Here is a 26416-nt window from a genome sequence, read left to right as displayed (position 1 = left end):
ATGCAGATTCTTTACCAACTGAGCAATCAGGGAAGTCCCACCACCTTCCAAGAACCTCTGAAATAATTTCCCTGCTACAATCCATTCTCTATACCATGATCAAGATTTTTTCTCTAAATACAAATCTTAAAACTTTTAATACATTTCACCATCTTAAGGAAAAAGTTCAAAATACTTAGCATGGACCCAAGCCCTACATGCTACGACCATGCAGGCCTTCAGGAGTATTCTGTACCACTCTCAACAGGTCCCTTATGTTCCAATCCCAGCTGAGGGCTTGCTGTTTTACAAATGAACCATGTTCCCTCTTCCTCCTTGGCCTTTGCAAGATGTTTCCCTCTACTGGTCATTTGCTTCTTGTCGCCTCACAACACTCCTATTAGTTTTTTAAGACAAGTTCATTCTCTAATGCTTCTGGGGAACAGTTATAGGAGGCCAAGCTGAATTCCAAGTCACTTACAGTGGTATCTTCTCCTGTGTTTCCTCAGGACCCCGTGCATACCTCCATCAAGGCACTTGGCCACACAGCATTTCAATTTTTGTTGTACATGTCTGTTTCCTCCACTACACCATAAACTCCTTGAAGGGAGGAGCTGAATCTTTTATTTTCACATTTCTAGGCTCACCATGGTACCTGCTGCTTGGTAGCAGTTCCCATAAATTGCTGTGGAATAGAGGAGATTTCATCCTTCTTCACTTCTAGAAACTTTGCTCAAGCAAAGTTATTTTTCCTCTTTCTTTCTGTGTTTTAAACTTCTTTCCATTAGGTCTAATGCATCTTTAAAACAAACAACAAAACCACTTTCTTCATCTTAGCCCCATGTTTTTGAAAGGGGAGTTCAATTGTTGTTTTAAACTCTTAACCTCTTGTTGATTCTTCAATTCACTGAAATTTGACTTTCACGTCATCACTCCAATGAAATTGTTCTTGCCAATGACACAAGTTACTTAGTTGCAAAAGTTATTCTTTATCTTAAGCAATTATTCTTCAGGATTTCATATGACTGCTCTCTTTCTTTCCCTTGAAAACCTTGGCTCTTGTGACATTATTTCCTCTGGTTTATAATATCTCTGAACATTAATCAGCCTCCCTTTGCTTAAATGCTGGGTGTCCCAAGGAAGCTATTAATTCTGTTGTCTAACTCTCCCTGAGTAATTTCACCTAATTCCACATCTTCAGTGACCATCTATATACACAATGAGCCCAAATTTTGACCTCTCAAATTCTTATTTCCAACTTGTAAGAACTTCCATGACTCACAGTACTCTCAAATTTTACATTTAAACTTAAAATTGAGTGGTTCCCTTCCTTAAACTTGGCCCCTTTGTATTTCTAATCCTAGTGAGTTAGAAATAGAGTCAGGGTAGAAGTCAGAGTATTAAGTACTTAACATCCTTTCTCCACCTTTCTATATTAGGCTGTGTTTAATAAATTTCAAGGAAAAAAATCTGTATGTGTATTGCAAGTTAGCTTTTGTATTAGTTATCCATTGCTATATGACAAATTACCACACACACTTAATAGATTAAAACAACACATATTTATTATCAAAAAGCTTCCATGGATCAGGAGTCCAAGCATGGTATAGCTGGGTTCTCTGCTTAAGGTTTTGCATAGTTGAAATCAAGGTGTTGGTGGAGAATGGGCCCTTATCTGAGGCTCAGGATCCTTTTCCAAGCTGCTCACGCTGCTTGTGGAAAAATTCATTTCCATGAAGCTGTAGAACTCATGGCAGCTTATTCAAGGTCAGTGGGAAAGAGAGAATCTCTGACTTGTTCACCATTTCAAAGGGCTCATCTGATTAGGCCAGGCTTACCCAAGACCGTATCCTCTCAGTTAACTCAGTCAGCTGATTAAGGACCTTCATTACATCTGAAACATTTCCTTCCTTTGCCATGTAATGTAACATAATCATGGGAGAGACTATCCTGTCCTGTTTACCATATTCTATTAGTTAGAAGCTGTAGGTCCCACAACACTCAGGGGAAGAGATTTTACCAGGATTTGGGTCATGAAAGCCATTCTAGAATTCTGCCTACCATGATTTAATTTTTTAAATTATGGGTAGTGGCAAAAACTAATACATGTTTATAATTTTGAGATATTAAAATATTGAATGAAAAGAAAGAAAGTATAGAACTTTTAAATCTCAAATTTTAACAGAAATGGCATGTATTTTGAAGATGGGGAAAATGGTCTTCTGTGTTTAATCCTAGCTTACACTTACTGCCTTGGCAGGAGATATAGCCAAGTAACTAAACTTTAGATCATATATGAATGTAAAAGGAATAATCAGACAAGGAGTTATGAAGGACAGATATTTAATTACATAATTGGCTTAATTTGAGAACCATTTTACCAAGTGTTAGCCTCCTTTGCATTAGGAGAGGACAAATGTAATTATATGTCTGTAAGTAAGTTGCATGGTTTCTTCAGTGTTCACCAATTTGACTTTTCCTTGTAGTTTTTTTCCTTTTAATACTACTGACTACTTTTCATCAGAATTGCCTAATCTTTCCTTAGGACAGGCAGTTCAGGTATCTTTTAAAGTTGTTTCCTTATAATGTACAATGCCATAGGTATAGAAGTTTCTAGATCCCTTCTTTCCCCTTTCTGGCTCCATATCATTCATAACTCTTTTTCTTATATGCCTCACAAAGCTGTTCTGGAGTTAATGCCAATGCCATATGGATCTGAAATGTACCAGGATCCTGCCACTTTCAGTCTTGCTTCCTGGAGAAAACTTTTCCATTGGTGTTTAGTAAAAGACAGCATGACTTGGTGAATTTATCTCTTTTTCTTGACATTGACAATGATAGTGCCATGCCCGTTGTATACAACTGGTATGAGATTGGCTTGCAAATCCCTAGAGATATGTGGTTACTTCTCTACTTTCCCTCTCTTTTGCTTGGGCAACTGCCACATTGATGCACTGGAGCCACTCTTCTGCATTCTTCTCATTCTTGGCCTTGAAAACATAGGTTTTATTGTCTGTGAAAATTTCGAAAGCCCGAGGGAGAGAGCGATCCCTGCGTTTCTTGGCCACAGCTTTCACACTCTGTACTTTGCTGAGTTCTATTGGGGAGTCATCAGGATCATCTTTCTGAAATGCATGGGAAGGAAAGAACATGAGCTGGCTTCCAGAGTATAGAAAGATCTCTGGCTCCTGGAGAATTTTCCAAGAGGATCAGAATCTGTTCACTTCATGTGACTTGAGACCTTTGCTATTTTGGGTCCTAAGGCCTTGAATAGCCATCAAAACAACTGAAGAAGTGAGCAGCTAGTTTTTTGTTGTACTATCTTAAGCTAGAACAAAATAGCCAATTTATAGAAAAGTATTATATGGTTATATGGTGGGACTGGGGAAAATGTTTGATTCATATTTCTTTGACTTTAAGCCATTTTCTATTGATATTAACACTGTATTAATAGAGCAAAATGAAGCTGTACAATTTGGGGTACTATTAACTCAGAATTTGAGATAATTTTAGAGGCCTGAAATTGAATTTTTCTTTGTGTTACCTCTGAGAAAGAGGTGTTAATTGAATAAACAGGGCTCCAATGTTTAAGTAGATTAAACTGTTTTTGCAACTTTCTCAATCTTTGGAAGCATGATTTGTCCATAAACATTAAGGGAAGGAATATTTAATGATGTTACATTTTCTTTGCATTAAAGCAGATACTTAAGAATCTCTTTAACACCAGAGTCGTCATGCTGGGCTAGCATGAATATTTTTTAAGGAATCAGATACTTCTTTAAAGCAATTTCAGATCTTTAACGTCCCTGAGTCCATTTTGTCTACTGGAGAATGTACCTGTGTTTGAGAATCTTGCCAACCCTCCTTTCTCTACCTGCCCATTCATAATCACCCTTTTTTCACTTTGCAATGGAAAAACATCTTTTTCATTCATCCCAAACTTTCTATGGTGTATTGTCCACCTTGGAAAAATCTCAGGAGCATCAAACAAAAAGAGCAATTCAAAATACTGATGTTAGAAGAACAGAGCCCAGAAATTAACCCACACATCTCAGTCAATTAATCTTCAACAAAGGAGGCAAGAATATATGATGGGAAACAGATAGTCTCTTTAGCAAGTGGTGCTAGGAAAGTTGGACAGCTGCATGTAAATCAATGAAGTTAGAACACACCCTCTCACTATGCATAAAAATAAAATGGATTAAAGACTTAAACATAAGACATGACACCACAAAACTCCTAGAAGAGATCATAGGCAAAGCATTCTCGACATAAGTTGTACCAATATTTTCTTAGGTCAATCTCCCAAGGCCATGGAAATTAAAACAAAAGTAAACAAATATGACCTAATTAAACTTTCAAGCTTTTGCAAAGCAAATCATAAACAAAATGAAAAGACAAGTTACAGGATGGGAGAAAATATTTGCAAATGATGTAACTGACAAGGGTTTAATCTCCAAAATGTACATATAGCTCATACAACTCAACAACAACAAAACAAACAATCCACGTGAAAAATGGACAAAAAAACATTTCTTCAAAGAAGACATACAGATGGCCACTAGGCACATGAAAAGATGCTTGACATTGCTAATTATTAAAAAACAGCAAATCAAAGCTACAATAAGGTGCCACCTCCCACCAGTCAGAATGGCCATCCTTAAAAAGTCTACAAATAAGAAAAGCTGGAGAGGGTGTGGAGTAAAGGGAACCCTCCTGCGCTGTAGGTGGGAATGTAATTTGGTGCAGCCACTGTGGAAAACAGTATGGATGTGCCTCAGAAAACAAAAAACAGAATTGTCATATGACTCAGCAATCTCACTCTTGGGGGTATATCTGGTCAAAACTATAACACAAAAACATAATGCACTCCTTTGTTCATAGCAGCACTATTCACAGTAGCCAAGATAGCCAAGGAAACAATGTAAATGCCCATCAACAGATGAATGGGTAAAGAAGATATGTTACGTATATACAATGGAATACTACTCAGCCATAAAAGAGAACAAAATAATGCCATTTGCTGCAACATGGATGCAACTAGAGATTATCATACTAAGGGAAGTAAGTCTGAAATAGAAAGATATATACCATATGATATCACTTATATGTGGAATCTAATATTCACAAAACAGAAGCAGACTTATAGACATAGAGAACAGACCTATAACTGCCAAAGGGGAGGGGTTAGAGGAGGGATGGAATGGGAGGTTGGGATTAACAGATGTAGAATAGATAAATAACAAGGTCCTACTGTATAGCACAGAGGACTATCTTCAATATCCTATGATAAAACATTGTAGAAAAAGAATATTTAAAAAGAAGGTAAATATATATATATAAAATAAATGTATAACTGAATCACTTTGCTGTACAGCAGAAATTAACACAACATTGTATATCAACTATACTTCAATTAAAAAAAATACTGATGTAAGGGAAGTGTCCTTCAACCAAGCATTAAAAAGCATTTAACTTTTAATATTTAATAACTATTTATTACATTTAATATTATACTTATAGCCTTTCATAAGTAACATATTTTTGAAAGTTAATAAAAGATCTTAACAGTTTGAGACTGATGGTCACAAATTAAAATCACTAAATTTAAATATATATACATAGTTTTACTGCAGTCGAAAATGATAGGGTGATCAGGATAAAATCCTACGGGAATGGTAGAACAAAACTATGATTTCAAAGAAACAACCTGAACACATCAATTAAAGAAGAGCTAATTTGTGTATTTTTTTAAATGGATGGTGTTAGGTGTCAAATTGCAATGGTATTTTTTATTCTATTGGTTACATTTAAAGTTCGGATACGACTGAGTGACTGAACTGAACTGAACATTTAAAGGAGAGATGTGATTTTTAAATTTTAAAGTGACAATATTTACAATTCAATAGAAAGTATTTTTTCTATTGAAAAACAACACTATTGTGCAACTGTTTAAACTTATGATAAAAGTATTTGTATAAATTAAAATGCTACAAGGTGTTAGGCAGATTTTTCAAAATTTTTTAGGGGATATACAGAATGAAAAGTGAAGATATCTCTATAAGATAATAGCAATACTTTGTTAGTTTAATTTGGTTTATAGTAAGTATCTGACAGTAATAAAATTATGTATTTTAAATCAGATTATAGTAGAAAATTGATACATGTAGGAAGTGAACAAGGAAAAAAAAGGTTACCAGTGGACAGTAAATCAATTAAGACAGAAACAGACAAGAAATCAAAGGAAACCATTACCTAGCTGTTTGGTGGAGATGAAGACCTTAGAAGGCAAAAGTGAAAAATAACACTATAAGCTTTTAGTTCTTACTTTAAAATGCACATTTTCCTCATTTACAAGAAAGGCCCTCTATGATGTGGCTGAAGCTGCAGCTGGATTGCTGGCCACTGCAAGGTTACAGTGTCCCGAAGGATGAGAGGGGTTTTGGTGTGGTCTCTTTGCTATATTGGAGAAGGCAATGGTACCCCACTCCAGTACTCTTGGCTGGCAAATCCCACGGACGGAGGAGCCTGGTGGGCTGCAGTCCATGGGGTCACTAGGAGTCGGACAGGACTGAGCGACTTCACTTTCACTTTTCACTTTTCACTTTTATGCATTGGAGAAGGAAATGGCAACCCACTCCAGTGTTCTTGCCTGGAGAATTCCAGGGATGGGGGAGCCTGGTGGGCTGTAGTCCATGGGGTCACTAGGAGTCAGACAGGACTGAAGCAACTTAGCAGCAGTAGCAGCAGCAGCTATCCTATATTATAGTATTTCCTAATATTTGAGCCAAATGGCCTGTCAGACTTCTGGAATGTCAAATCATTGTCTCCTGATAAAGATGTCAAATAAGTTAGCCAATCATAAAATAGCTTATTCTCTAAATTTTATTAAAGAGCTCTGAATCAAGAAGTATAAAGGTCAGTATTTGAGTTCAGGAAAAACACTCTTATGCACTAACTCTACTCTGTCCCAAGGGGTCCGAAAAATCACTACATCTTAACTTCTATTCTGATTTCTTTAACAAAGATAGGAAGTTCAAATGGTCATTTTAAACACTTTAAAAATGCTTCAATGTGAACCTATGCTAAAAAAAGGTTTCCTTAAACCTCCAATAACTTTCCAAATTGAACACACCATTACATTTCTCATTCAAAAAGATCTTTGGCTACAGGAAAGTCCATCTGTATATTTTATAAAACACACAGATGAAGAAAGTAACATGAGTTCAAAATAGCTGCCATCATAATATTCTTTTTCATTTAAAAAGTTAATGTGAAGCTTTATTAACTAAAAAAAACACTGATCAGAATTCATCATAATACAGATACACCATATTTGATTTCTGTTGAGAAGTTCAAACAAATTTGGTAATGAGCACCCTAAAGATGTAGTGCATGTGCTCTTAGTGAAATGTAATTGTTTAGTAATTTAACACTCTCATCAGTTAATCCAGACACACTTCGATCTGCTACTGACCCTGTATCTTAGATGTACATGGGAAGCTTGACAGTGTACTCATTTAAGAACACACTTTGGTGTCACATTGCCTGAGTCTAACTCCAATTTTACCCTTTCTAACCTTACTGGCTCTATCCTCAGACAAGCCCATCAGTCTCTTTGTGCCTCAGTTTCCCCATCTATAAAATGGCAATAACAACAGTGCTGATCACTGTGGCACATGGTAAGCACTGAGAAGTTATTATTATTATATCTCAAAATAGCCAAGAAGTACATCAAGATTTCATGCTCCCTGATCTTGAGTGAGAAGAGTTTAATGATAAATAAATGTGATTTGGAAAGAAAGGGATAACTTGGCATTATTGATTTCAATATAATATTATTTCACAAGTTTCTCCTTGAAAATTCAGAATACAGATATTTACTGAGCATCCTACTTCAGATTGAAAATTATATTAAATGAATATTAATTCTTTCAGAATTCTGTTCTATCCATTAACTGAATATTAAATGAAAGACAGTAATATTTTCCCCAAACAAAACTGAGTTTGGTTGACTACATAAAAAATACTTAAAATAAATCAACCTTTTTTCCTTCTTCCCTGCCTACTATTCCCCTTCCTCAGGTCCCCATGTCTAAATATAGCCTTCAATCATAAAAGAAGTCAGAGTCAAAGCCACATATTTATGTAGGTGATCCACAAAAAAACAGAATGCATGGTGTTCAAGCCAAGATTCCTGGGTAGACCTTCTGTGGTTCATCTTCTAAACCTTATGGTAATAAAAAATCCTTCCATAATAAACTGAGAAGGACAGTGAACCAACTTATGTAGGAATGAACAGAACAGACAGTCAAAAAGGTATGTATAATAAAATGACACTGTAAAACTGTAAAATGGAGAAGGAAAAATTATTGGCCATTTTACTCCAGACAAAATGCCTATCAGGTTGGCAAAGGTCAAGGCTTTAAAAACACAAGTGTAAAAGATGGAAGAGGAACTTACAGACTTTCCTTTTTGAAACAGAAGTTGATTTCCAGCCAGTGTAAAATAACGGGTTTTCCACCTTTTGATGAACTTCCATCTGACTTGCTTCTCTTTAAGTTTTCCTTCTATGAGGGGCTGGCCATCTTGATTTATAACTGTTGAAGGTAAAAGAACAATCAAGCCATTTTTTTTTCATTATTCATTTGGCAAGTGATCAAAAGTCAGAATTGTACAGTGAACCAGACCCAATAAGTATACTTGGAAAGTGGCTAAAAAATTATGAATTTGGTTAAGCTTTCCCCCTTTGTCCCTAAAAGAATGCATAGTTTAGGTATGATAATGGGAAAGTGTTGAAAGCCCTCATTGAGATTTACAAAAGGAATATAGTTCACGAAAAGAGCATTTGCTTAGCTGTTTTTTAAGGTTCATCCAGATACTCAGCATTGTTCTTCCTAACTCCTTTGTTTCATGGTATTTTGTTCACACAAACGTTTAGAAATATAGTTTTATAAACAATCACAAACCAAGTATATTTAGCTATTTGCCAGCAAAAGTCAGTGTAGTGCAAATATGTGTTTTCCTGAATCCTTAACAGCTGCAAAAACAAACTTACCCCACTCTTGCACACGATTTTTCCACTCTCTGGAACATACACTCTACCTCCACTCTTCGCAGGTAAATGTTCACCTAGTTAAAAACTAATTATTTCATATTTCAGCTCAAAACGTTGCTTCCTCTCTGGGAGACTTCTCCCAAACCCAGACCCAGCTGACTTTGTCTGCCATATACTCTCAGAGCATCTGGCATGTTTCTTTTCTCAGATATCATCATTCAAAGGTGATTATTGGCATTTACCTGATTAACGTCTTTCTTTACCATTCAACTGAAAGCTCAGTGAGGTCAGGGTCTTTGCTTTGTTCACTATTGTTACATCAGGCATACCTAGTATGAAGTGTGTAAATTTTTGTTGAATTAATAGATTCATTTCACACTGAAGTAGAGTATGTATGATAACACAGAACCACAGAAGACGATTATGATGTCAGAAGTTTATATGTTGAACTGAAGAATTTCATTTGTTTTACAAACTGTGTAAGATTTACTCTTCCAATTCATGTAAAAGAATCTGATTTCTGAGGTGTATGACAATATTTATTTATTTACATTAATGTTTGATATTCATAGCACCTCGAAAGTAATGAACTTTGTTAATCACTGTTAAATGTGGACAGTAGCTCTTTGAACTTATGAACACAACCTGTCCTTCCCATCCATCATTTCTCTTTTCTAGTGTAGATTAAATAACTAGTTCAGATGGGGTATTTGTCCATCATGACAGCACTGTCAGGGGAAAAAATAATAAAATATATAGTTTTTACAAACAAATTCTATTAAAGTTAATCTGGCTTTTCCCCCTTCTTGTCTGATGACTAGTCAATTGGATCTTCCATTGTCAATCCCAAATTAAGGCTAGTAACAGGAACAATATATGAAATCTATTGTTAGATAGTGATAGTTTATGAAGGAGAGAGTGAGTGACTTGGGGTTGGTGCACATGCATGTAAGTGGTCAGGAAAGAGCTTGCACATTCGAGGTGGCATTTGATCTGAGGTTTCAATGATGAGAAATACCTCCCATTTTCTAGCGTGCCCCATGGTGGCTAGTACTGGGCATAGAGGATAGTATGCAAAGCAATTGCACAAGAATCATCGACAATCAATGTTAACAAAATGATCTGTGTTCTGCTAGCAATCATCTATTAAGAGCTTTCTTAAAGGGAGTATGCTGCTGCTAAGTTGCTTCAGTCGTGTCTGACTCTGTGCGACCCCATAGATGGCAGCCCACTAGGCTCCTCTGTCACTCGGATTCTCCAGGCAAGAATACTGGAGTGGGTTGCCATTTCCTTCTCCAATGCATGAAAGTGAAAAGCGAAAGTGAAGTCGCTTAGTCATGCCCGACTCTTAGCGACCCCGTGGACTGCAGCCTACCAGGCTCCTCCGTCCATGGGATTTGCCAGGCAAGAGTACTGGAGTGGGATGCCATTGCCTTCTCCGAAAAGGGAGTATGCTCTTTGCAAATTTAAATTTTCCATAAACACAGTCCTTGCTTCCTTTATGCAGCAGGTAAAGCACTTGGGACACCGCATCTTCCCCAAGTGCTACTGGTCCTAGAGGGCTGGGATTTAGGTCATATTTTAGCACATGGCTCCTTCTGAATCTGACACTGGGAATTAGCTACAAGAACTTCTCAATGCAGATCAAAATCTCAAGGCAGGTGCAAATGCTTCACTTCAAGCGTATGTGACCAAAATAGTCGAAGGAAATGTTTGAGACATGAAGTGGCTGGAATAACATACCCACAGACCCACATGTTCACAATGATTGTGAGAGACTCCAGAGAAAATGATAAGCTTACTGGAAAATGAAAGGATGAAGACTGATAGAGAAATGCTGCTGAGCAAAGAAGACTTCATTGTAGATTTTCACTTCCAGTGAAAGTGGATCCCAGGGAAAAGTCCATGGAAAAGATTTTAGGAAGGAAATCTCAGCAGCACTTTAAACTAGCCGCATGTTAGGACCTTAAATTAGGAATCAGAGTCAACTTCAGGTAATTCTTAAAAGTCAGGCTATTTGTACCTATAGGATTAATTTTAAAATAGTTTCAAAAGGCAAAAAAAGAGAAAAACTATTTTTTCCCCCCAGTGGCTATCCTAGATTCTAAAAAAAGTTTTTTAAAATAATTATGCCTCAATGCCATTCTCCCAAATCAACCAATACAATATTGTGAAGTAATTAATCTCCAATTAAAATAAATAAATTTATATTAAAAAATAATTATGTCTGGCAATAGTGTGTTACCAGCCATGTGTTCTTTTAATAGGTCTATTGTCATCGTCCTGGTGAACAATAATTCTCACATGATATTGTTGTGTCTTCATGGTCAAAATGGGAAACTAATTCTTTCTAAGGATGATCATATTCCACTTGAAAAATAACATGTTAAATGAGACTATGAGGAAATGATCATGTGCTTAAAACTATCTTGCTTGCATGTAATGCATACAGGATATTGAAATATTTTCTCAAGTGCCAATTAACACATTATTTCATTCAAAGCATCACAGTTTGGCTAAAAGACATTCTCTACCAACCAGCAACTGTTCCTTTATAAATTATCAGTTAGTTGAAAATTATTCAGTTTATGGAATATTTGTTTATGAAATAAACCAAAAATAATTCAGTTTATGAAATATTAAACTGAATTATCTAGTGTAATTGGAACCCATTCCATGTTTATCAACTTAAAAATCTGAGAATGCTAATACAAATGGTTATATATTCATTGTATTCCTTTTGTGGACCAAGACTTGACAACATTTATGTTGATAAAAGATGAAAGTTGAAAATGGTAGTCTTCCTCAACGAGAAGTTGGTGAATCACGTCAGGCACAGATACCTTAAAGCAATAAGGAATATTTCTCTATTGATTTATCAGCCATATCCAATCATCTCACACATAATTTTGAGCACAAGTAAGCACTGCATTTGGATCTGAGAGGGGGTCATGAAGCCCAGCTCAGAGAGAGCTTGAGTTTATCATCTCGTGGTGAGATAAAGCATTTTACAAATTTGACAACTCAGCGTAGAGTCTGGGATATAGAAGGCAAGCATTACAGAACTCAAAGAAAGAAAATTCTACTTCTAGCTGGGAGAGAGTGACATGAGGGCTGGGTCCCTGCTGAAGAAGGGAGAGAGGAACTCACGGGAGGAGTGCAGAGAAGGACTGGGGTAACAAGAATGACATGTAAGAGGAAATGTATGAAAATAAAAAACCTGAAGAAGCTGGAAGAATCAAAGAACTCAGAAGCACGTTTGTAAAGCAATCACTTTGGTCAAAGTCATGAGCTGAAGGTGGCAGCGGGGTGGGGGTGGAGTGCCTGTAGGCAATTGAAGATTTTTTTGGTGTAAGATCCAGGAAAGAGACTGGGTATCAGATAATCATAGGGGAGGTCATATTGGACTTTATTTGAAAGTTCTTCTGAATCCCCATTATTAAAGATCTTGTTTTCCTTAAGGACTAATCAGAGGCCCAGAGCCTGTGAGGGTCCAGCCGGCACAGGCAGGAAGCCTTCTGGACACCAGATGGGATCAGCTGTGGATCAGGCATGGTCACAGCAGGAAACGGGGCACCTCAAGCTCGGCAACTGAAGGGACTTAACAAAGGGACTATTTACACAGATGTGGGCACGGTGTAGGAAAGGCACCTTAGTGCTCTGGGGCCAGGAGCCAGGAGGGGGCACAACACCCCTCTGGCTGACGAGGAAGTTGAAGAGAACAGTTAGGGGCTGTATGCAAAGCACTGCCTGACGAGAGCTGTGGATGGACAACATGGTCAACCTGCAGGGACCAAGCAGGGAGGGAGTCGGGAATAAATAAGCAGACCTCACTCTGCTCCCTCCCTCTGATCTCCTGCCAGAATGTAACTGAAAGCCAGAGGTAAGGAGACTGGAACACTCTGGAGAGGCACCTATTCTACACTGGGGATAGGAAGCAGGAAAGCTTCCTGGAGTATACGTGTCTGAGCTGAATTCTGAAGGACAAATGGCAGTGATGAAGGTGAAGTGAAGAGGGATATTCTGAAAAAAGAAGAAGGAAAATAACCTGCAAAGGGCTGAGGCTGACAGTGGGCATGCAATGCATTCCAGAAACTATCACTTATTCTTAGTGATGGGAACCTGGTAGGATCGGCAAGCAAGAGATGAGGGGTGAGATTCAAGGAGAGACCAGTCCTAAAGATCCCTGGACATCAGGCAAAGTGAAAGCCAATGCTTTGTAATGAACATAATGAAAAATAAGAATTTCTGTAGTCATACAACTCAAGAGCACAAGAGTTTAGTAATTTAAGGTCTCCACCTTGCTTTAAGGTTTATTGCAATTGTGACTGTATCCTTGTATGTGTGTGTGTGTGTATGCTCAGTTGTGTCTGACTCTTTGCAACCCCATGGACTGTAGCCTGCCAAGCTCCTCTGTCCATGGGAGTTTTCAGCCAAGAATACTGGAGTGGGTGCCATTTCCTACTCCAGGGGATCTTCCCAACTCAGCGATCAAACCGTGTCTCTTGTGTCTGCTGCACTGGCAGGCAGATTCTTTACCAACTGCTTCACCTGGTGCAGACTTTAGCCAGTTATAATTGAGTTAAACATAGTGTGTTGGACGCCATGTTTTCTCCTTGCTATAATAAACCATATAGGGCTGTACCAAAGATTTTCTCTGGTCTAGGCTGAGAGTTGATGGGGTAAGGGCAATGACTTTGGAATCAGATCTTAGCCGAAGACCAGACATTGCAACTTAATGGCTGACTGGTCTTGTGCAAGTTATTTAGCCTTACCGAGCTTCAGTTTCCTCTTCTCCGGAGACGTCATGCTTAACAACAGGGCCACCGAGCAGGTTGTTCACTGCCTAAGAGCACTCAGCTAAGGGGGGTGTAGGGGTTGAAATTCAACCGAAATTTTGCTATTTAAGTCATACACCCCCCAAGTGGACATCAACCACCATAAATAAAGGCACACAAAATGCTGTAAAAGTTAACAGTAGCCTTGCTTAACTAAGTCCTGCTATCTAATAAGATGTCAACAAATAGTAGTTATCATCATCATTATCATGGTCATCATCTTCTCTGACTGTAACGATGAACAGCTGGTTTTTATAAATACCATATCCTAATGGCCTGAGGATAAAACCTATCTCCTTCCCTCCAATTAAGGATGTAATGAATCTATACTGTATTAAAGCATTAGGCATGGTGAAAGAATTCAGAGTAAGACAATAAACCCTTTTAGAGTTCAAGGAGTGCAGGCTTTGAACTTGAGGTGTGACAAGCAATTCAAAGAGTCCCCAAAGGAGCTGAACTCTTCTAATTTTGAGTAACAGATCCATTTGTTCATCACAACGGCCATTTTCAAGCTAATCCAATAATGGATTGGGCTGCGTTAGGAATCTTTTCCACATCATTAGTGGTTGCTCCCTTTTATCCCAGGCTTCCTGCTTATTCTTATGACAGTAGATGCTGACACCCCCACCGCCATTAACTACTATTCACATTGTACTGACTACTATCCACACCCAGAAGTTCCTTATACTGTGTGCTTCTGGCTCATGCAACTTTTGTCTTAAAAGTATTGCATTATGCACAAATTAAGACTGTCATAAATTTAATTTGTGATATTTGAATTCTCAGATATTTTTCCTGATTATTAAAGACAAATACCTTCAAAAGAAGGCATAATCTTGAAGAAATAAGTAAATCTTAAATATTTAGTTTTAAAATAAGAACTGAGAAAAAGTATGCCTTTTTTTTTTTTTTTTTTAAATTTCCCTTGAATTGACTGCTTCTGAGAATTACAACTCCTATACAGTCTGTGGGGAATTTCTTTCCATGTATTGAGAGTCTCAAGTTTATTCCAATTCCCTTTTATGGCTTTAGTGATTTTCTTGTGTGTGTGCCAGGTCTAATAAACCCAACTCTGATTATAGAGGGCACACTTAAAGAGGGGCAGAAGCACTAAGTGAGGAGGCCCTAGGAGCCACATTCAGTAGACTGAGTGTCTGTGGTTTCTGAAATCACAAAGGATCGTAACGAATGGCATATTTCATATGACTACCCAGGCAGTGTTTAGAGGCCCATATTTCCTTACCAGTAGTGAATAAACAAGGAGGCATAATCCAGCACTGATTTTGTAACATCCCACAAGATGTGTGGGGTCTAAAAACAGGCCGGCAAACTCAATTTGCCAGCAGCCGTTTGAGGGCACTTTCATGAGTGCCAAGTGACTTCCTTTCTCAGTAATTTCATACCCATCAAAATGTAGCCTGCTTTCTAGGCTTCTCTATTAACTGCTGAAATATTGTTCTTAAAAAAAAGCCTTTTAGAACTACTATTTTATAAATTTGTAGAGCAGTGTTTCCCAATCTGTGTTCTGAGGAACACCTATATCAGAATTCTGTGCTGGCTTATTAAAATGCAAATTCCAAGGCACCACCCTGAACCTATTGAACTCATAATCTTAGGGTAGGGTGAGGGACTCTGCATTTTAACAGCATCCCCAGCTGATTCTAACATGGCTCAAGAACTTCTAAGAAATGATAGTAGCTTCCTGGTAGATGACAGTAATAGGCCATACAATGTCCAAAATAGTAAAACGGCAAAACCAGTAGTGGGAAAAAAATTGTTATGAACTTTCCATAAAATTAAAGAATAGGATAGCAGTATAAGATCATACGGTGAAGTAAGTCAGAAAGAGAAAAACAAATGTCATATACTAACACATATATATGGAATCTAGAAAGAACCTACTTGCAGAGGAGCAATGGAGACACAGACACAGAGAATAATAGGCTTATGGACACGGCTAGGGAGGAGGGGCAAGGAGAAGGTGGGACGTATGGAGAGAGCAACGTGGAAACATACATTACCATATGTAAAATAGGTAGCCAATGGGAATTTGCTATATGACTCGGGGAACTCAAACTGGGGCTCTGTAACAACTTAGAGGGGTGGGATGGGAAGGGAAGGGGAGGAATGTTCAAGTGGGAGGGGACACGGGTAAACCTATGGCTGATTCATGTTGATGTTTGCTAGAAACCAACACAATACTGTAAAACAATTATCCTTCATTTAAAAATTAATAAATTTTTTTGAGTTATAAAAAGATCATATGCATGTCCTTGATTTAGGTTAATAGAGTTACAGGGAAAAAATGCTCAGAATCCATGTTTGTGGAATTTGGCTTATTTATTGTTCATCAGTGAAACAAAAATTCTAAGGCCACCTGCCAAGAGGGTAACCTATTCAATAGCTCTGAAAAGTTAAGTATGGTCACCTTTGGGTCTCTTATGGGAACCTACCAAATAATACTGGCCCACACTTGCCCAGTAATGACTGACACGGACCAATGGGAAAAGATCAGGGGTGGTAGAAATGAATGGAGAGAACTGCTCAATCTTATTCTTGAACATTAAATAAAAAAGGGCTCCATACACTCTTCCCATGTTGGTCCCATGCTGTCAACTCACTTCTATGATCTCATGGATACGTATTGCTGACATCTGACTGCGGGATGTTAGATGGTTTTAAAGGTTGAGTGCTTTCCTGCACTGCCTGGACATTATAGAGCTGTGAGGAAAGCTGGAGGAAAACAGATGTGACATACTTGTATCGGGGCTTCCCTGGTGGCTCAGACAGTAAAGAATTTGCCTGCAATCCAGGGGACCTGCGTTCGATCCCTGGGTCAGGAAGATCCCCTGGAGAAGGGAATGGCTACCCACTCCAGTGTTCTTGCCTGGAGAATCCCACGGATAGAGCAGCCTAGCGGGCTACAGTCTATAGGGTCACTCAGCTGGACATGACTGAGTGACTAACACTTTCGCTTTCATACCTGCACCGGCCCTGTGATAAGGAGAGTCTTCTTGTTTGAGCTGCACAAGTTGCATGCATGCATGCTCAGTTGCTGCAGTTGCGTCTGACTCTGCGACCCCATGGACTGTAGCCCACCAGGCTCCTCTGTCCATGAGATTCTCTAGGCAAGAACACTGGAGTGGGTTGCCATTCCTTTCTTCAGGGGATCTTCCCAACCCAGGGGTCAAACCCGTGTCTCCTGTGTCTCTTGGACTGCAGGCAGATTCTTTACTGCTGAGCCACCAGGGAAGCCTGCCACAAGTTGCACATGTGTTAGCCATTGTCCCACCTGTATGCATGTACATTCTTGGTTGTTTAAGAGCATTCTAAGGAGTGTCTATACTGTTTTTGTAGAATTATTTAACACAAACTCCATCTGTTGTGGTTGAACACTTGGCCTCAAACCTTTTGGCAATAAATAGAATTTTTACAATGTCTGCATTGGAAGTTTTACCTGTAACATATCAACTATAACACTGTATCTGATATATATATATACATACACACAGGATATCTCACTCTCTGTTAAATAAAATTATCTCTCATAGTACTTTTGAGAAGAACTTATTTAAGAAAATACTGCTTAAACAAAGATATACTTGGCACAAAGATACACTGAAAATGCCTTCATATGATTCCCTTTTTTCTCTTAAAATGAATTATTGTGAATTCATTAATTTGGTTTTTGTCACCACTTGCCTAAGAAAAATTTTACTGAAAATTTTCTATGAAGATACAAAATTGGTCATTTGCTTATTTGGCAAATATTTATTGACTATCTATAGCATAGGCTACCCACTCCAGTATTTTGGGGCTTCCCTTGTGGCTCATATGGTAAAGAATCTGCCTGCAATGTGGGAGACATGGGCTGGATTCCTGGGTTGGGAAGATCCCCTGGAGAAAGGAAAGGCTACCCACTCCAGTATCCTGGCCTAGAGAATTCCATGGACAGCCCATGGGGTCACGAAGAGTTGGATGTGACTGAGTGACTTTCACTTTCACTATTGTGTGCTAGGGGCTGAGGAGGGGGGCTCCCTCCACAGAACTTGTTTACTAGAGGAAACAGACAGTAGTCAGACAATCAAGGCAAAATCAACCAAACAAAAAAACTAACAACGACAAAAGACAAGATGATGGGTATAACAAGTATTACAAGGAGAGGTCTGAAATACTTTGAGGACCTTAGGTTACAGAAAGCTTCCCTAAGGCAGTGAATCTGAGTTGTAATGGGAACATTAGTATCTACATTAACTAGGTGATGAGGGGAGAAAGGGTGCTCCTAGCAGGAGAACGAAAGATCCAAAAGCCATGGGCAGGAAGAAGTGTGGGGAGTATAAGAAACTGAAAGGAGGTCTTTCTGGCCAGAATGGAGAGGCACTGGGGACAAGGTGAGGCTGAAGAGGCTAGGAGAGGGCATTGCATGGGAGGCTGTCAGGTGCTGGATGTGGAGTTTGGTCTTTAAGAGCTGTGGGAAGCCATTGTAAGTTTTTATACAGAGAGTGGTGCCAGGATTTGTGCTTTGAAGAGGTCATTCTGGCAATAGTGTGGGAAGGGGGTTGGAAGGTCCAAGTAGTTGTCAGGAGGCTACTGCCATCATTTTAGGCAAGAGGTGATGGTAGTGCAATGAAGAGAGGTGGACAGAGTTAAAAGCACCTGAGAAGGGAAATCCAAATACTGGGCGACAGGCTGGATAGGGGTGGGGAGAGGGAATTGGGTGTTTGGCTGATGCCTCAGAATGAGTGATATTATAATTACTGAAGTGGAGAATGCTGAAAGAAAGTCAGGTGGGTTTTTTTTTAGGGGGAAGGATGGGACATTTATGAGTTTTAATTTAAATAAACTGAGTTTGAGATGTCTTTGAATTATCAAGCTGGAAGAGTCAAGCAGAGAAGGGCAGATACACATTTGAGAGTTTTGTCACAGAAGAAGTTACTAAAGCCACAGACCCGTGGAGACTGACTAGGGAGAAAGTTATGGTGATGGGAAAAAGTGTGCACTGGTAACGAATAGCTGGATAGAGGAAGGTGGGCCCAGAAAGGAGGTTGAGGAGTGTCTAGAGTAGCAGGGACACTGAAGAATGCTGTCACAGAAGGTAAAGGCGGAAATGTTTGAGGAAGGAGGAACTGGCCACCAGAATCGAAGGCTGCTAAAGGCAAGTGACAGAAGGACTGAAACACATCCAGTCCTGGAATCTGCATGACCTGGATGACCATAGAAACAATGGGCGGAGAGGCCGGATAGGAAGGGTTGAGTCAAGAGGAGCAGGAGGCAAGGAAACACAGGGTGAACAGTGACAGCTCTTCTGGCTTTACAGAGGAAGCGAGAGGCAAGAGGCAACAGGTGAAGAGAAAGGAGACATTAAGCCACTTGCAGGTGTTTAAGAGCCCATGGGAGTTTAAGTTGGAGGAAGAAGAGCTCTTTTAAGAGATCTTAAGTGCTTTAATTTTAAAAACTATGTAAAAATTCTTTAAATCAATGTCACTGTAAATCTGTATAGTGATAGGGACTGATGTATTCACTCTGGTCTGCCTTTTTAAACCACGCTTCAGCAGATGAATGGATAAGAAAGCTGTGGTACATATATACAATGGAGTATTACTCAGCCATTAAAAAGAATACATTTGAATCAGTTCTAATGAGGTGGATGAAACTGGAGCCTATTATACAGAGTGAAGTAAGCCAGAAAGAAAAACACCAATATAGTATACTAACGCATATATATGGAATTTAGAAAGATGGTAATGATAACCCTGTATGTGAGACAGCAAAAGAGACACAGATGTATAGAACAGTCTTTTGTGGGAGAGGGAGAGGGTGGGATGATTTGGGAGAATGGCACTGAAACATGTATAATATCATATATGAAATGAATCGCCAGTCCAGGTTTGATGCATGATACTGGATGCTTGGGGCTGGTGCACTGAGACAACCCAGAGGGATGGTATGGGGAGGGAGGAGAGAGGGGGGTTCAGGATGGGGAATACGTGTACACCCATGGCAGATTCATGTTGATGTATGGCAAAACCAATACAATATTGTAAAGTAATTAGTCTCCAATTAAAATAAATACATTAATATTAAAAAATAAAGTAAATGGAGAAAAGGATACTAATATCCACACACAAAAAATTAAGCATGCTTCTTCTCCTTGGTATTTTGGCTTGACTCAGCTTATTCTCTTAGTATAAAAAGACACATTTCAATGCCTGATGATTTGTTTCTGGAAAACCACAGGGTGACTCATGCTTTGCTGCAAGTATACTTTCACTCTATCAAGATAAGATTGTTGTTGACCCAATTTGGAAAGGCAGAAAGATTGATAGTGATGCTGGTTGAAAAATAGACCCCTGAAGGGTATTAGGCTACTTAGCTTATGTTCCATAGAGGTTCACAGGTTATTAGCAAGTTGGCTATGAAGTCTGTGTATATGTGTGTATTGAAACCTTTTGGCCAAATATTAAAATTGGGTATCCACATGGTGTTGAAGTTTTGTACAGAGCAACATTTCTTCTCATTAACACTTACTTTACAAAAGTTGCTATTTCATGGTTTCAGTTTAGTAAGCTGTTATTTTTTTATTTTTGAGAAAGAATTAGATTTTAAAGTTATTTTTCAAAACAAGTCTTATTTCTCCTATTGGCATTCATTACACGATCCATGAATTATTCCATCATCCATTTATATGCCACGTACTTGTTAAACAAGTACCAGATACTGGGGAGGGCATACAAAAAATAATAATGTATGGTTCTTCCTCCTGTAGTTTACTGTCTAGTGGAGGAGACTGACGGCAACACACCATGAACACTATAGAAGGTGTGGGCAGAGAACAAAAGGACACAGAGGAGGGAGTTTATTCTGTCGGGGTGATTTGTCCATGTTTGCCAATGTGTATGCACGTGTGTGCGTATGTGTGTGTCTATGTGCGAGAGAGAGAGAATGTGAGTGTGGGAAAAGCTTAACAGAGAGTCACAGAACAGGCACATGGGAAGAGTGGAAAGGGAAACGATTTCAGGATAAGGATAGTAACTTATCTGAGGTGCTGAGCAGGTATTTGTTTTGTCATTATGTAATTCAAAGTATCTTTAAAAAATAGGCTGGGGTTCAATTTTACCTACTGGGTCATTAACAGTATATATGTGTGAAGATGTGAAGTTACCCTGCCCAACCACTGCACTGGTTTTGGCTCTCCAACTACGTTTAACAGGGAAGACAACATGCCCACACGTTGTAGGAGGAAAGGCATCGTAAGACAAATCCAGCCACTGTATAAATCCAAAGTGGGTTTTCTCATGTCACCCATAAAGTTCTGTGAAAGTTGGCACTAAAATTAAATGGAAAATTTTCATGTTAATGGACCCGCAAGGCTATTTACATCCTACTAGCTGAGTCCTCAGAGATGACCTCATTTAGCCCATTTTCATGTTGGCATCTGGAGTGGAAAGCCATCTAGCCTAAGCTGAAGGCGTTCGGCAAAGGAGAGCCACCCTGCTGGCACCAGCTTATAGTGTCTGGAGAAAATCTGTTGACAGGCCCTTCTCATCCGAATAAGGTGAAGGTGAAGTCACTCAGTCGTGTCCGACTCTTTGCAACCCCGTGGACCATAGCCTACCAGGCTCCTCCGTCCATGGGATTCTCCAGGCAAGAATACTGGAGCAAGTTGCCATTTCCTTCTCCAGGGGATCTTCCCGACCCAGGGATCGAACCCAGGTCTCCCACATTGGAGGCAGATGTTTAACTTCTGAGCCACCAGGGAAGCCCCATTCTCATCCTAATAGCATTTTGAAATCATCTGTATCTGCCCCCATGTGATATAATGGACAGCATGTTCTTATAGCACAAACATTTGAAATCAAGTTCTAAAGAGGAATCATGATCGATGGTTGAGGGCTATCTGAAAAAAATTCTTTCATTCTCTTTCATAGCCTAAGGAGACCTCCTACGGACAATCACATTCAGTGTCCAAATATCCAGTGACTAATACCTAGGCAAGCGCTCAGATCTACAAGTGCCAAAGATCGAAGTGCCAAAACCAGGACGTCCCTGAGTTGCTTTCTGTAGGATGTAAGAACAAAGGCATCCCATGTGTCTCAAGAAACAAGAGTGGAAGTGATGATTTAGTTCCTCCTCTTCCTTTAAAAGAATGAGACTGAATAGGCAGCCAGATGTGTTCTAGGACAGTCCAGCTGACTAACTCTTACTGTTAATAGGCACTAGCAGTTCCAGGACACGAGGACTACTGATAGAGGGATTTGTTTGGTTTTCCAGAAGTAGATTCTGTTCTGTTCGATCTGTTTGCTCAATCTCTATTCTCTCATTCATGTGGGGTTGATGGGATTGACAATACACACTAACAGGCAAGTCTCTGAGGATTTTTGAGTTATTTCAGGAACTTTCTAACCTTCTACTCTGTGCTTTTATAAAATGATGATCAGAAACTGAATCAGCAATTGGAGGAATTGGAAATAGCTTCTATGTACCCATGTCCTATGTGTAATCAGGACATGAGTCCTGCACATTCCCATAACAAAACCCCTGCTTGTGTTTGAGAGGATTACGTCATCAGAGAGGTGGCTCACTCCTTGATCTTTCCATTATATTACAATATTATGAAATAATTGTTCTTGAAATTTTCAATATTCCATGCCTTTAACTTGGATTTGCCCTAGAGATTCAAATTTCAGGCTCAAGAATTGACCTGGATTAAAATGCTAGTTGTACTACTTAGTAGCTGTGTGACCTTAGAAAAAGTACTTGACCTCCGTCTGTTTCAGTGTCTTAATCTGAAAAATGGACTCAGTAATGGTGAGAAAAATGGATGTAAGACAAAGCACATAGTTAGCATGATAAATGCTAGCAATTATAATTTTAGGACCTTTACACTATTCTAGCATTTAGTTTCCTCTGACTTCACATCCAACTGGATAAAATATTTATTTTGTTGAATACCAAAACAGTAAACTTGTGTGAATTTCTGTGTGCTGATGGTGGAGCTGAAGGGAAGATGACTGGGAGTTGATGGGGTGATGTGACCTCTACTCAAGGAAGGGAATGTCCTTAAAGTGACCATGGAAGCCAGTTGATCTGTTGTAAATTTCTGAAGTCCCATAGTTTAGTCTATACATTATTAAGAAGGATTTATATTTCAGGATGTCCTTCTTAGAAGTCTAACTGAAATTTTCTAGTTGTCTCGTTTTGTTCCCCATTTGTGGAGGCACATTAAAAAAATATGGGAACAATGAATATTTGAGGACAAGGTACCTTTTGCCAAGACTTTAAAAAGAAAAAAACAAATGCAACTTCTTCAGCCTTTTGTCTTAGACTCCGATTCTCTTTCTTTAGATCCCCTCCTCCTTGAGGCTGACAGGGCATCTGGGCCCTGCAGGAGTGCTAACCAAACCAGAACAGAACAGGACTTAGGCACGGTACCCTGGGAGCTCAGACAATCAGGGAAGTAGACTCTGATGAACACACGACTTCTCTCAATGAGCATAAAAGCGCCAATCTCCATTTACCAGACTCAAAATGCACTGGGTATGATATAGTGATACATTTGATATTATTAACACAATAGACCTGGAACATGTTAATATTCAAGTTGTATTTGACTTTTTTATTTCTAAATATTATTCATTCATTGACTCAACCAACAGGTATTTATTGTATGCTAAAAACAAGGAAGTATGCTAGATTTTTCTATATGTGTCTTGCCCTAACTGGATTATGAACCCTTTTAGAGCAGAGATATTTATACATTTTTCATGTTTTATCTCAAGGTTTAGCCTGTTGAAGACATTCAAGCAACACAGCAAACACGCACTTCATAAACGAAAAATGGGATGCAAGTTCTATGTTGCCTGTGCATAAACAAATAACAAAATATTTATTCTTATGTCTTGATCACCTTTAAACTTAAATTGAAGCAGAATACAAATGCAAATATCATTCCTATGATCAATATATGTCAGCAGTATTATGTCAGGCCTTTTACTTGGATTAAATGCATAATTTATATGCTATATAAAAATAAGAAAACTAGATTAACCTATAAAAACTTTCAGGGAGTTTTTGGTGAAAATAGTAATTTAAAATAGGATTTCTCTCAGACCCAAATTTCCTTTCATAAAGCAAAAGGAGATAAGCAAAGAAATCTAAAAGTTTTAGGTGCCAAACATTTTGATTCAATATGTTCTGCTGTAAAATATTTGGCCTTGTTTGAATTTTTATTGGTATATGTTCTCAGTCTATATTTAACTGTGAGAAACACAAATAAGAATGAGTGAACGTGAAAAATGTTCTTTTTAAGTCATGGCAGTGAATTTGAGAAAACATATATAAAAGGAACACTTTGTGGTTTTAACTTGCAGCCCCTTTCCTGAGCCTTCCTTGGTCAGATATGATTTAATGTTTATTGAACTAAGGACTCAGCTTACTTGGAATGAAATTCTTAAGGGCCCCTCAGAACCACCTCAGATAAGTCCCTTACTTCACCGTGATCTCAAATAAGGTTTCTTTTATGCTCTCTTTTTCACAGGTGAAATAAGGTCTAATTAGAAAGTTTCATAATGGGGACATTCAATTCATCAATTCTTTCTTTGCTCAACTTAACTTTTTAAAGATTAGTGTGTTCACTCTGGCATCAACTCAATCTCAGTCTGTAATCAGCCAACAATCTGTGCCTCATGAAGGCTGCTGTCTTAACTGCCAGTTCCTTCCACCCATACTGTCTCTGTGGGCTAATACATTCTATTCGGTGCCTCTGTGTGAGCCCCTCAAATTTCCATCTGGCCAAAATAAACACTTCTTTTTCAATTCCGTCTCAACTTCTTGGCTGAGAAAAGAGGACAGACTTGCCACAACGGATGATCTTTAAGATGCACAAAAATCCCAGTTCAAGGAATGGGTACAGATGGTATGACCAACAGCTCTCTAGAAGATGGCTCATCAACAAAGTGGTTTGTGTCCAGCAGTGTTTCAACACCATTCTCTTGGTCTACACTTCAGTTCCTGAGCCGTGTCAATGCTGAGAACTCTATCACATTGAAGGTAAAATATTCCATTCCCAAGGGCAGCGTAACTCTGTGAAGATTAGACTTTTTATCAACCTATGCCCACTGGTTAAATTGGGGCAAGTGTAACCAGGAGACAGCATGGAGAAATGGTTAAGTGCATGGGCTCTGGGGTCAGACTGGGTTCAATCCAGCCACTGTTAACTTATTACCTGGGTGACCTCAGGCAGTTCCCAAATCCCTCTGTGCCTCAGTTGCCCCATCAGTAAAATGGAGATAATATTAGTACTAGCCTTATGAGACTATTGTGAAGGTTAAATGAGATACTTGATACGTTCAGCATAGGGCTTGGCACATATTGACTAACAATGATTATTTTTAGGCAAGTCAGCAGACCAAGTTCCTTGTGCAGCATAAAGGAAGGTGAAGGGTAAATAACCAGATATGAAATTATTTCTCAAATAATTCCTTGCTATTTAAGTGTCTCATTTTTCACCCAGCTCAATCATCAAGCAAAAATGTTAAGGCAGATGAGGAGGTCTGTGAAACCACTCACTCAATTAAGTGTGGTCTCATTTCTTTGGGGTTCTTGACAGGATGTTTGTTTTTCTCTAACCCTCAGGGTCACTGGGGTTGAAATGAAGAATGTTATTGGGGTAAGATGGCCAGTATCACTTTCTTGATAGCCATATAGATGTGGGCATTGTTTTCTTGTTAATTTCTGGTTTATGTTTCTCTCTGTTCCAACATCTTCTCTTTTCCTCACTCCCACTTGGGTGAGATACCTTTGTCAGCACGAAGCAGAGGCAGTCAGGCCCACCTCTATGCATTATTCCAACTTAGGATGTTTATGCAAGAAGAAAGCCAACCAGGGTGGGGTTCCTGCAACCCTGGCAACCCCAGGGGCACGCGTGGTTCTTAGCAGCCGGGGGAGGGAGGGGTCTCTCACCGGTTGCTCTCTCAGGGTGGTTGCACATGAAGCACTGCCACGCTCCTGCTGCTTCACTGAAGCCAAACACGTCGAAGAACCTCACCTCTTCCAGATGCAGCTGAACCTGGTCCAGATCCTGTTTCAGGAACACAAAGCACAAAGAACATGAGTGTGTCTGCCCGCCACGCAGCACTCTGAGACTGGGCGAATGGGATGTGGACACAGGACAGCCAGGGCTCAGATGCAGTGCCTATGACAAGAAGGGAGCATAGAGAAAACCTCGCATCTTAGAAAAGAGCAGCCAGTTCAAAGTATTCCAAGAGAGTTCTTACTCTTAAACACAGAGGGTGGCCAGCATGGGCCCCAGGGCTGCTCTATGAGGGAGTGCCAAGTGGCCCAGAATTTTCATGCATCTAACCACAGCTCAAGAATTTCTAAAAAGCTGGGATATTCGAGTGGCAATGCTGTCAAAACGAATGCTTCTGGGGATTTGTCTTTTATTTACACTTTACATGGAACTGAGAATCAATTATCCATATCAAAAAAATTACTTTTATTAGGTTGGCTTCACAGGGGGCTGATGGAAATGTGTAGGGGG

General features: G+C 39.1%; 1 protein-coding gene across 1 annotated transcript in view; it reads right to left on the bottom strand.

The window, feature by feature from the left end:
* VEPH1 (ventricular zone expressed PH domain containing 1) overlaps positions 1527-26416 on the bottom strand; it is a 266803-nt gene continuing 241913 nt past the window's right edge. The window contains exons 12-14 of the mRNA XM_013965131.2: positions 25837-25954; positions 8443-8579; positions 1527-3104 (exon numbers count right to left, since the gene is read on the bottom strand). Coding sequence (XP_013820585.2) covers positions 2868-3104; positions 8443-8579; positions 25837-25954 — 492 coding nt within the window. The 3' untranslated portion in view covers positions 1527-2867. The remainder of the gene's footprint in view (positions 3105-8442; positions 8580-25836; positions 25955-26416) is intronic.

The sequence above is a fragment of the Capra hircus genome, chromosome 1 (genome assembly GCF_001704415.2).
Source record: "Capra hircus breed San Clemente chromosome 1, ASM170441v1, whole genome shotgun sequence".
In the NCBI taxonomy this organism is placed as follows: Eukaryota; Metazoa; Chordata; class Mammalia; order Artiodactyla; family Bovidae; genus Capra; species Capra hircus.
This window is presented reverse-complemented; position numbering and strand designations above follow the sequence as displayed.